The 12,198-nt window shown below is 42.0% G+C and overlaps 1 protein-coding gene across 4 annotated transcripts in view; it reads left to right on the top strand.

Moving 5' to 3' along the window:
• kcnip3a (Kv channel interacting protein 3a, calsenilin) overlaps window positions 1-12,198 on the top strand; it is a 35,700-nt gene that overhangs the window by 17,451 nt on the left and 6,051 nt on the right. Inside the window, exon 1 of one of the 4 annotated variants that reach the window (XM_086032146.1) lies at window positions 11,631-11,940. The exons of the other annotated variants lie outside the window; for them this stretch is intronic. Within the exon in view, the coding sequence (XP_085888272.1) occupies window positions 11,829-11,940 (112 nt within the window). The 5' untranslated portion in view covers window positions 11,631-11,828. Of the gene's footprint in view, window positions 1-11,630; window positions 11,941-12,198 lie in introns of those variants that run through there. 4 annotated transcript variants of the gene reach the window in all.

Genomic DNA, 12,198 nt, shown 5'->3' with positions numbered 1-12,198 from the left:
CATCGTCCTTCGATGATCATTGATTGAAAGGCGAAACCTATTTCAAACTGGCCCAAGGTTCTGTCTCAGTTTGAATTAGCATTAATGCACCTTAATCCTTCCACTCAACGTCACTTCATTTCTCAAGTTTATTTCACGTCTGCACTGATCTGTTATCTTAAGCGTGGTACAAATTACAATCATTCATCCGAAGCCAAATTTGAGCATTTCTGCCCCTTCAAATTCAACAAAGACCCAATTAACTATTGCAGTTAGGCTTGCCCTGTGTTGTGGGACAGGGAGTTTAACCGATTTGTCAACTAGTCAACGAGTTGAATTTACTACTCCATGTCGCCCTCTAACGCACAAAGTTAACAAATCACGTAAGCCATATGTTTTTGGCATCTCATCATCCAATGTCCAATTCGCAGGTGACTTTCAACAGGCCCAAATGCTGCTGTTCCCTTACTATAATACTCTGTCTGCATTCTATACCTGTCCATCAAAACGTTTTAACATGAAACCGGTCTGTGGCGCGTAAAAAAAGTGTGGGGGCCACTGTACTGTGCTGAAAAAAATATCGACGACATGGATCAATTGACTCCCATTCGACATTCGTCACGTTATAGTTGAGCACAACAGAATCTTGTCGTTCATCCCTAGAGTGGATTGTTTTTCCCCCTCTCCTTTCCGCCCAAAAATGGAAAGTGTTAAACCTGTCCAATAATTACAATCACGTGTCAAATATTGTAAAAACTGTTGAAATGTTCAAAATTCATGTGTATGTGTGTACCTCTTTAACAAAACGTTGCTGCCTCATTGTGTTTGTAGTCTTTTACTCCCCTCTTGTGTTCAGAGGAGGTATCACATGGGCTCAGAGCCATCATAACTGAAGTAATGTTTGCACATAACCAGACATGAATACAGTACTGTACCGTGATCTTGAAGGCAGTAGGTATCAAATGGATACCTTTCACACAATAATACCTCTAAGGACGTTCTCCCTCAACAAGAGTCTGTGCAAACGTGTAACTGCACTCTCCAGTTACTATTTTGAATTTTCCTTGTTTGGGAGCACAGAGAGATTAACTGTTGTTGTCGATGCGACCGCAGATTAATGCGTTGTTGATGTAAGGTCTCTCTGAGCAGCTGGTTCAGCATTAATAAGCAACAACCGATGAAGTGGGCGGTCAGTCATATTGATTCACTGGTAACTAATGATCACCTTGCGGCCATCCTTATTGTGTGTCAATGTTTCTACTATAAATACCTGTGATCCACTGCTTCGTGCCTGATTATGTTGCACCGGAAAGTAATACATTATAGGATTTATGTTGTTCCTTAGTTGTTTCCTACAGTCGTAGGCTAACTAAGCGCAAGCAATGTTTTATGCTGTATTTTCCAAGGGTATATTTACTCAACTGCAGAGAGTAGCAGGCTTTTATTTGAAAACATGTTGCTGTTTGGTCAACAGAGAATTGTTATTCCTCTATTGAAATGGGAATAGACGGACGTTGTAACTGTAGTAGTACTTTCGGGATCCCTACACAGTGCTGAAAATGATCTATGACATCATCATTTAATGGACTTCAGCTCGAGTTTTATCATGTTAGTTGACGACAAAAAATCTTTTGTCTTTAAACCCCTATTAGGTACCATATAGTGTAAACAGTCATGAGGATGTGAAGAATGATTAACAGCCAAAAAAATGAAAAATAAATTGTTGATTAAGTAGTTGAGTACAACAAAGAGACCAATACTGTCAGCAAAGGAAAGACTATTAGTACATTAATTAATATGTACTGTAAACAGAATTATAAACTGTACTTTGTATACAGTATTGCTTATACAAGTACAATGCAATACAATTTTATTTATATAGAGTTATCAATTTAGGGTGAGATGTTTGTCTCTACGATGCACGCAGCGAATAATTAAGGCATTGCATCAATGGTGTTTCTAATAACTGCAAATAAATATATTTGTTTTGACTGTATTTCCACCCGAGTGTATTGGAGTCAAGTGTGCGGGACTTCAGAGGAGAGGAAGTCCCAGAGACAGCATCGAAAGCAATGCGGAGGCGTGCGACGGTGTGTGATGTGAAAGGTCACAAGCTGTGTATCGCGATTCGATCCTTCGCTCTGTTCCAGGCTCAAACAGATTTTCAAATGTGGTCCCATCGACTGAGGTGTGTGCGCAGCCCATTTCTCGTCTTGTCCCAAGCGCCTGGCAGGGAAAGTGAGCTTCTCACTTTTGGGGCTTTGAGTCTTCCCTGGCCGCTCATCCGTCACGTTAAGATAACCATCTCTGCGCTCACGTGTCCTTTTAAAGTTAAGTTTGAACTTGTCTCTGAGTATCTTAGCTCCAAGAAAAGTTGGGCTGTTTAGAGGCATTATGGGAGCTGTGATGGCTGCTCTGTCTGTGGAGGCCCGCAGGCGTCTTTCGCGGCCCAGCTGTCTTTCCCACTGTGGACACAGTGCAGCCAGGTACCATCGCTCAGGTAGGAACTGGGTTTTGTTCTTCCTGTCAAAACTGAGTATGCTTAGTCTTAATCGTGGATGCAGCAGTAGTCATAGCTCTCAACATTTGGTTCACCTGCACAGTAATAAGATCAATACAAAGAGGTCAACTTGTTTTGATTTAGCCCCGTCAGTGAGGTAGTAATTGGGGTTAGAGTTCCTGCTCGGAATCGCTGTGTTGCAATGAACGAATTGCCGCTTTGGGGTCCTTCACGTGCCGGAAAACGTACAAGATTGTGTATAGTGGAGAAAATGTATAAATCTTAGAGGTCTCAAATGTGACTCCAGAAAGTCACTAGCTGTCTCTCAGCTCACTCAACAGGCGAGATGTTCCCAGACGAGTGCTTCACTTTATTTGCAGATTTTGTTCATTAGCCACCAGTATATCATTTAACACTATGAAAATTATAAATGAACACAATCTAAGTTCCAGTGTCAAGACAAAGTGAACACAGTGAAGACTGTCTTTTTTTTTTTTTTAAATAGGAACTCAAAATGTTCTCTACAATAATATGTTGTATGCGCCCCCACTAGTATTAACACCGCCTCTGATTACAATTGCATATGAGTTAAGAAGCAAAATTCACCCGTTTTTAATCCATCTCAGAGGGTGGCCATTTTGTCATTTGCTGTTAACTGAAAATGACATCACAGTTGCTCAAGGCTCAGGTAACAACCAATCACGGTCACCTGTTTTCTGAAGCTGAGCTGTGATTGGCTGTTGAGTTCTAAGCAAATGTGATGTCATTTTCAGTCCACAGGAAATGACAAAATGGCCTCCGCCTGAGATGGATAAAAACAGGTGGATTTTGCTGCTTAATTCGTATTCTACAAACACATTATTAATCAGAATATCAAGTTTAGACTATAGTGGGGCTGCAGACAAATTATTGTAAGGAAAATTTGGGTGTTGACTTCCGCTTTAATGAGTAAACAGAAATTATCTTGTTCCCCCGTCTAGGGCGCTAATCAAAGATTCAAGATCTTAGTTGTGTTTGTTTTTTCTCTTGCTTTGATCCTTCATATACATTGTCTTGAGATTCGGGTCTTTTGTTTCCTTGCTTTATGTACTCAAGTCTCATAAAGGATTATATCTATTTCAGGTTCATTCTACGTGACATCATCTGGGATAGGTTTTTGCTAGTATTAACGCTTTGTCATGTTATTTAACTCGATACGATTCCATCACTTTGTCTGTTGACATGGAGTGCAAATAATGTTCACGCACTGCATGGACAGTTCTAAAAAATAAATGAATGGAAGCAACCTGAAACCATTTTGATAGGTGGACACAAAACTTGTGGACATTTTTATCATAACAGGACACACAAAATAAATTCATGGACCCATGCCTGAAATTGAACAGGAAGTTAGTCATTTTGGTCGAAAGCTGTCATTTTGGCCAAACACCAGGATTCGTACTTTGACAAACTCCTGATAGGGTAGTAGCCCAAATCGGAATCAGGTATTCTTTTAGGAACCAGATGTTTTGAACCAGACAGCCATCTTGTTCGCCTCATTTTATTTGGTAGTTTAAATAACTGCATCACTAACATTACTTTTGACTTTCCATCCCATTTTATCTTATCAAATAATAATCAAAGCAAAAAGAATGATAAAAGGTATATATTCACAATTTCACCCCCACCCCCCCCCCCGCCCCACAAATATAGCATGTTACATGATGCAAATATGCTATTTAACGTCTGCAGTCCTGCAACTAGCCACCAAGGGGCAGTCAAGATGTATTGACCTTACCTTTTGCAAACTGCCATCATTCTTGTTTGTCAACTACAGATATCAGAGACAGCAACTACATTGATCCTGATGTCTCACCCTCATCTAATTGCTTTGAATCTGCCCAACTGGCAGCAGTTGCGTACTTTTAAATGTGACAATATCAAACAGTTTTGCCATGGATTTAGAGACTGGGAGCAGTTATGTGATGAGTTGAATGTTTTCAGCACGCATGCAAGAAGGTTTATATTTTACTTTGTGGTGAGATGATGCAATTTATATGGGCCGTTACTGACTGTTGTGTCAGCAGACAGAGGACAGCCTTCCTTTTAAAAACCTGTTAGTGTCCTAATGGCTGCACAAACACACACACACACCCACACACACACACACACAGAACGTCGCTTATAAAGCACCAGTATGCACATACATAATGCTTCAGGGTGTGTATAGGTGCCCGTCACTTGATCCACTCTGCTTCACTCAAGTGCGAATCAAGAATCTAAATTTGACTTTGAGGGGATGATGCGCAAAAATTGACAGCACACACTCTCTTTTACCGATTGACAATTATTGACAGCACATGCACTGTGCCTTGATGGCCTGTTTGATGCTATTTTTCTCCGAGTGCAAAGAAGCGGAGATTTCAAAAAGAGTAAACGTGCCGGGGAGCTCAACACCACTGTCTGACCACAAGGATATTGATTTTGCTGACTCTGGCCTCCCTTTTTGTGTTCCCTTTCTTGAACCTGGTCAGTGAAATAACACACACACGCACACGATCCCCACCTTGATGCAGAGCGATCATTTATTCTTTTTTGACATGACTCACACTTATACCATTTTATCCATTGTAGCTGTGGTCATCTGTTGAATATTTGTTTTGCAGAAACGTTTTTTTTTTTTTTTTTTTGCACAAAATTGTAAACAAAAACATGGTGGGGGTAACTGTGGTGGGGGTCTGGAGACGGGTGGGGGGTGGGGGGTTTAAAAGTATGCGGTTGACCAAAGTTATGGAATGACGGAGGAAATGCAGGGAGGAGGGTGGTGTGTTCAGGGCTTCAACGCATATCAGATGGAGAGAAAGTAGGAAGAGGAGGAGGAGAAGGCGGAGAAGGGTGAGACCGCAGGGAAGTAGGGATAGCCGGAGGTATAAAATGCACGGGGCAGTTTGGTTTTTATACCTCGAGATGCACAGTGGGCAGAGTCGCATTCATGGGGGAAACCTTCACGGACTCTCCTTGCTATGAATTGCCTTCCTGGACTCTTCCATATCAGGAGCTGGATTTGGATGTGTGCGGAAGTGGACCAGAAGAGCCTAAAATTGAAGTTGAATTGTGAATTATTGGATGCATTTGGGGATTACTAAATCAAGAACCAGAGCAGGAGGAGGACAGTGAAGTTGTTTCTTGGCTCATTTTGAGTGAATGTCTGAGCCCTGCTTGTTTATATGCAATTTCCCGTTAAACTTTTGATATTATTCCGACATTGCCTCAGAACCGGAGTGAGCAGCAGCTGCTGGAACTGGCTGTGTTCTGTTCTGTTTTGGCTTCATGCCTTTCCTGCTTTTGATTTGGTGATTTATTTTTAATTGTGTCACATGGATGATAAAGCCACCACTGTTCTACACAGTTGGATTTTCTCCCACGTAATGGAAGAGATCTAGATCCCGAAGTCGTGAGGACCATGGGGGCCGCCCAGCAAAGTGTGTGCTGTTCCTCTAAAACATCCATAGCCGAACCCATCATGTGATACAGTGCAAAGCGATGACGTGAGGACTGATAATAGCTGTTTGCTTTCAGAGGGTGAGCAGGAATCTGGAGGAAAGTGACTTGAAACATCTCCTTTAATGCGCGTCATAAACGGCCCCCGTCTCGCCCCCCGGATCCGCAGAGGGAGGCTCTCCATATATGTCGGCATCCACGTTGTTTCCACTTCAGCATCACTGTTGACATTACAAGCAGTTTGTTGGCCCGCTTCTCGTGGCGTCTCGGATACAAACTCATGCAGTCTCCCACCTGTCAGGCCGATTCCCGTCACTCCCTGGCTGAGCTGTGGTGAGAACATTTCTTTGCCGGGCGGCCCGGCCCACGCTGACCCGGGTCGGCTCGGCCTTTCGTCTATAAGGCCTGGCCCGGGCAACCATGGGGATCCAAGGCATGGAGCTGTTTGCCATCGGCGTGGTTATCATTCTCTTCATGGCGGTTCTCAAGCAGTTTGGTATACTGGAACCCATGTCCTCTTTTGAAGGTAAGGGTCAACATGGGCCCTTCTCCAGGATCAGCTTTATCTTTGCCTCAGAAGGCACAAAACCTCTGTCATATTAGCTACTGCGAAAACAACATTTGACCTACAAGGTGTTGTAAAAAAAATAGAAGCGTATACTGGCACAAAGCCTGGGATAGACTTGTAAAGAGAACGGCAGGGGACATTTTGTTATTACAAAGCTTTTGCTTTTTATTATTTGTTTCCAGAATGAAAAACCAAAGGCGCATTTCTATTAAATGCAATGTAAACCTTACCCCTAAAACAGTCAGTGTTGATAGCCTGTTGTTCCCTTGATAATTACAGCAGCAATACTGAGCCAGCAAGCACATTGTGCACTTGAATACAAGGCTATAGTACACAAAGAAGAAGCACAGGAAATAATACTACAAATAAATTAAGTGATGTGATATTGACAAATAGAAAGATAGACTGCTTGAAAAATATACCAACTAGTTAAAGGGGGAAGTCACCCCAAACATATTTTTTTCAAGAATATGTTCCCAGCAGGCCCACTAGTTGAAACACGGCATTCTGATTAATATTGCGTTGGTGGGATACGAATTAAACAGCAAATTCCACCCGTTTTTAACCATCTCAGGGGGCGGCCATTTTGTCATTTCTGTCGACTGAAAATGACATCACAACCACTCAGGGCTCAGGTAATGATCAATCACGGCTGAGCTTCAGAAAACATGTCAGCCGTGATTGGTCATTACCCGAGCCCTGAGTAGTTGTGATGTCATTTTCAGTTGACAGAAATGACAAAATGGCCGCCCCCAGAGATGTCTAAAAACAAGTGGATTAACTCTTATTCCACAAACGCAATATTTATCAAAATGCCTTGTTTCAACTAATGCGCTTGCATAGAACTTATTCTTGAAAAAAATATGTTTGGGTTGACTTCTCTTTAAGTTTATATGTAGTATAGGTAGAGGATTGGGGGAAATGGATGGACTGATGGAGGGTTGGATAAAGGGATGGATGTAGGTCATTATTGCCAGAAAAGGAAGGTTGGTTGGTGGATTGTCCAATGGACCTGATGGGTGTAATGGTAGACCTTAACGGATTAATGGGTTGGTCTCAGGATTGGGACGATGGATGGATGGATGGTAGGAAGTCAAGCATAATTTCTTCTGGTTGACTCCCACCATCCATCCATTTCCTGTAGGGTCGCAGGTGAGATGGAGTCTATCCCAGCTGACTGGGTGAGAGGCAAACTAAACTCCGGATTGGTCATTTGTCAATTGGAGGGCACACGTAGACAAACATCCATTCACACACTTACGTAGACACCAATGGACAATTTAGCGTCTTCAGCGAACCTAACATGCATGTTTTTGGAATGTGGGTGGAAGTCGGAGTACTTGGAGAAAAGCCAAGCGAGCACGGGGACAACATGGAAACTCCAGACACAGGAAGTCCAAAGCCCAGAACTGTGAGGCAAATATGTTAAGGACTGTGAACTGTATGGACTGTTTAGGGCAGGGGTCACCAACCTTTTTGAATCTGAGATCCTGCTACTTGAGGACTGATTAATGTGAATGGTTAGCATCTTAAGGCGCACTTCTGAAATGGCAAACTTGCTCAAACCACATTCATTCTTCATCCTTAGGAAATCACAATGTGCCATTACTGGTGAGCTATTTTTGGGATAGGCCGGTGGGGTACTTATGAGGTCCTTGGGGGAAGTTGATGAGCCCTGGTCTTTATGTTCAACATAGCTTCTGCATAGTCAATTTCATTTACCGTAATTGATTTTTAAAACTGATTACAGCAGCAAACTAGCCCCCTAATGTGCATGTTCTCCCTGTGCTTGAGTGTGTTTTCATTCCACATTCTAAAAACGTGCAGACTCTGAATTTTTCATTGATGTGAATGTGAGTGTGAATAGTTATTTGTCTATACAGTATATAATGTGCCCTGCAATTGACAAGCGGCCTGTCTCTCACCCATAGTCATATTGTACTGAGCAGCCAGACCATTTTGCTGGCGTGGGCCTAATATTTGGATCTCCGAAATCACCTTTCAGGCGACCCCTAAAACGGCGTATTTGTCCAACCGTTAACATTGCATGGTTAAAGAGAGCTGGCTATTTTCAACACTTTAGATTGGTCAATAATTTGCAAAAATACCATCCACGCATGTGGACTGAGCAATAGTATATATTTGTGAAAAAATATGAAGTTTACCAAATTGTGGCATAGGAAGTTACGGCCTGATGCCAACAAATTGGAACACTACATTCCATTTCTAATTTATGGTTAATGGTACAGTTTTCGTCTTTGTTGTTCAGTGGTGACATCACAAAAAAAATTATGGAGTTAATCTATTCTAGATCATCCATCCGCTGTGTCACTTTTAGTGTACTAGTTGTCTGTGGGCTCCCTCTAGTGGTACGTGTAACCATAATTCCCCAAGCAGTTCAGTTGTATTTATCTTTTTAGTTCATACATTTTTACGTTTCTGTTTTACTTTTACGTGCATTACTTTGTAATATATTCATTGTTTAACTACATTGTTTTTGTTTTCTTATATTTAAGCACAGTGTTCACAATGAAACCATGCATAATGTCACCATAGCTTACAATATTAAATATGCTTTTTAGGAATCAAACCTGTCTGTTTTTGATGAAAATTAAGGCCAAGCAGGCAACTGTATTTTAATGTGGGTACTTGTTTTTCTAGGTGGTACTTGGTGTAAAAAGTTTGAGAACCACTGCTTTAGATGTTCCCTGAGTTGAACAAAGATGGTTTGTATGTCTTTTGGGGCGTTTGGGTGTTCTATATTGCGCTGTTCTCGAGCCATGTCGGTCTTTCAGCATGCCAAGACAATTACAGCAGGAAGGCTGCGGCCGTCACATTAGTGTTTGTAATATTCCTCAGCGTCAGTAAGTAATAATCAGCAAAAGCCCCAGTAATGTTCTTTTCTTTTATTATTCATCAGTCCTTTCAATCGCATCAGCCCTCTGATACCCCCGCTTCCCCAAAGCCTGTAGTGATACACCCCGGTTTAGCATTACCTCGCATCAATTATACATGCGGTATTGAGCAGGTTTTCTCTGAGGCCGCCTAAATATGGAACTCGAAGAAATCCTCCAGGGCCCTGAAGGGCATTGATCATCCATCAGTCGCACCCAAAAATTGTCATCATGTGCCTCACTGTGCTCCTCATTCTACTTTACCTCATCGCATCCTCCTGAGTCTGAATTAGCAACTCCACTCGTGGTCACTCCTATATATCTGAAGTACATCATCAAATTGTATGAATTCTACCACGGCAGCCACTGGGGTCATGTTCTCAGTCATATTTACGAGAATTTGTGATGTATGATGAAATTATTAGGCCAAGATTGTGTCTGTAAAAAGTCTGAGTGTGGTTGAAAAAGCTTCCTGAGAGTTTATGACAGGCCAGTGAGCAAAGGCGACTGCTTGATTGTCAACTCCGATGTCAAGTTTGGCTTCATTCCTGTTGGGCCCTATTTTCGGGCAAAATCGATGCCAAAACAGCTTTATGTTTCCAGCTGCACTGATATCAACAATTGATATTTTTACCGCATTACTGACCACTTATTTCCTCATTTCCTTGTTTGTCTGGGTGTTGCTAGATCTGATTACTTGGAGGATAGAGTTCGTCTGTAGTGCTTGTCCACACTTTGGTCGCAGTTGAGCTGGAGCCTAGCCAACTGAACCTCAGAACTCTCAGGCAGACGGGCTACCAATTAATTAATTGTCATGACAATATTGGGAACAATCATTTTCATAGCCCAATGTAGCCTTTTTCTGAACAAATATAGTGCTAATTAAAAAAAAAAAAAAAAGATTCTTGTGGGAAATGCCATTTTTCTGACAATATCTACAACTTGTAAGACAAAGTATGGCGTTTGAGTTCCAAAACGCAACGGTTTGTTGCATATGCAATTCCGTAAATAAATATAGCAGTTTTTGTGTTCAAGTGCTCAAGATAACTTTTTTTTTGGTCAACTACAAATTTAAGGCTACACATATTTTTTGCAACATTTTCATAGCTCAGCGTTTTGTGGGCAAATTGTGTTTTCATTGAAATATCTAAATATCTCCTGGAGCATTTTCTTTCTTCAACACCATTCTGTTACATTTGTAACGCCTTTTTAAAAAAACATTACAATGTTAGATGCGAGTGTATGTGTAATATATGGGGAGAAAGGCTCGCATATAGTACAATCTACAAAAACAAGGCTAATTTGTCCTATTTTAGGCCTCGTAAATTCAAAATTACATGTGATCAGACACTACAATTGGCCTTTGTATATTTTTAGCTTTTGTACTAAATTGGTTCCTCTCATGATGGAAATGGAATGAAGTTTCTTCTGCGTTAAAAAAAAAGGCTGGCTAGCTAGATGTAGTTTTGCATCAGTTCTTTTAAGAGTTGTCCACTAGAGGGAGACCAAGAACCGTGTTCTCTGCCCACGAGATGCGTTGAACAAGTGTAACAGAACCCGAGGGAGTGAACGTTCCCTGTTCCCTTTTCATTACACCATGAATGTGTCAGGACTCCACTGAGTACTTGCTGCCATAGCCTTGTGATCCCAGAGGAGCCAGTGGAACAATTGGGAAAGTGGGTCGCAGAGTGACTTTGGGACAATGCAATTGAGGTCACAAAAAAAGCAAGGAACTCACGGATGTAGTGATTTGTTGTGTGCATGTGGCACATGGGCACTTTGCCAGATGTTACAGATGAGCCACCTAATACCATAATGCTAATCTGTGCATCCAACAAATCTCAATGCAGCTCTGCTTATCCTTTGGCTTGGCTTGGTGTTTCTGTATAACGGTGTTTCAGACAGTGCCGTCCAGCAGTCACTTGAAAATGGCTCTGGATCTTCACCTAGCCTAGTTCTAAGTCACGCACATGCACTAACTGCTATGTAAGAGTGGAGCAGAAATTCAGAACGGCTCACTCAGAGAGACATCTTCAGAAATAGGCTGATAGCAAAATATTGACTTTGTTGTTTCATTTCACACTTAATTTGAGGGCAGAAACTGCAGATGGCTGACAATTTTGCAATTAAAAAGTTGTTCAGACCACCACACCTTTCTGTTTCTTTTGACTGGAGTGCAACAAAATGCAACCCAGTGGAGAAGGGAGGGTGCATAAAGTAAAAAGGCCAGTCAATTAACATGGCAGAGGCAGTGAGCTAAAAAGAGACACCGCCGGGAAGAAGTGTGACAGACGGAGAGTGACGAGCGCAGTGACAGGACGCGGACATGGATCCGAGCGCAACGACGATGAGCATATAGCAGCAGAGACCCGCGACTGTGGAAGGAAAGTTAGAAGACGAGGGCAGGATGAGCGTCCGGTGGGAGACGGAGGGCCTGCAGACGGTGGGCATCGTGTGTCTGGTCATTATGTTTCTCAAATTGATGCACTTGCTGGGCCTTATCGACATCACCGAGACCGGTGAGGAACTTCAACACTTCCGCACAACTCGGGTTGAATTGTTTTCTTCTTTTCTTTCAGTGCACTTGGATGTTGGCCTCAGTGCTTTGCTCACTTGAAAGTCCACATCTTCGCTGTCAATCAGAAAAGCTACAGTAACCTATATTTCCAAATATGGTCAATTAAATTTCATATTTTCACGTATTCATAGTATTGGTCTCTTCCCCGTTTGTTATTTTTATGCAGTATCAACCAATTAAAGTGTTGGAAATACCGTAG

Source organism: Filicampus tigris, chromosome 5, assembly GCF_054856515.1.
Source record: "Filicampus tigris isolate MCC_2025a chromosome 5, RoL_Ftig_1.0, whole genome shotgun sequence".
Classification (NCBI taxonomy): Eukaryota; Metazoa; Chordata; class Actinopteri; order Syngnathiformes; family Syngnathidae; genus Filicampus; species Filicampus tigris.
Note: the sequence above shows the minus strand (reverse complement) of the source record. Positions and strands in the feature narration are given on the sequence as shown.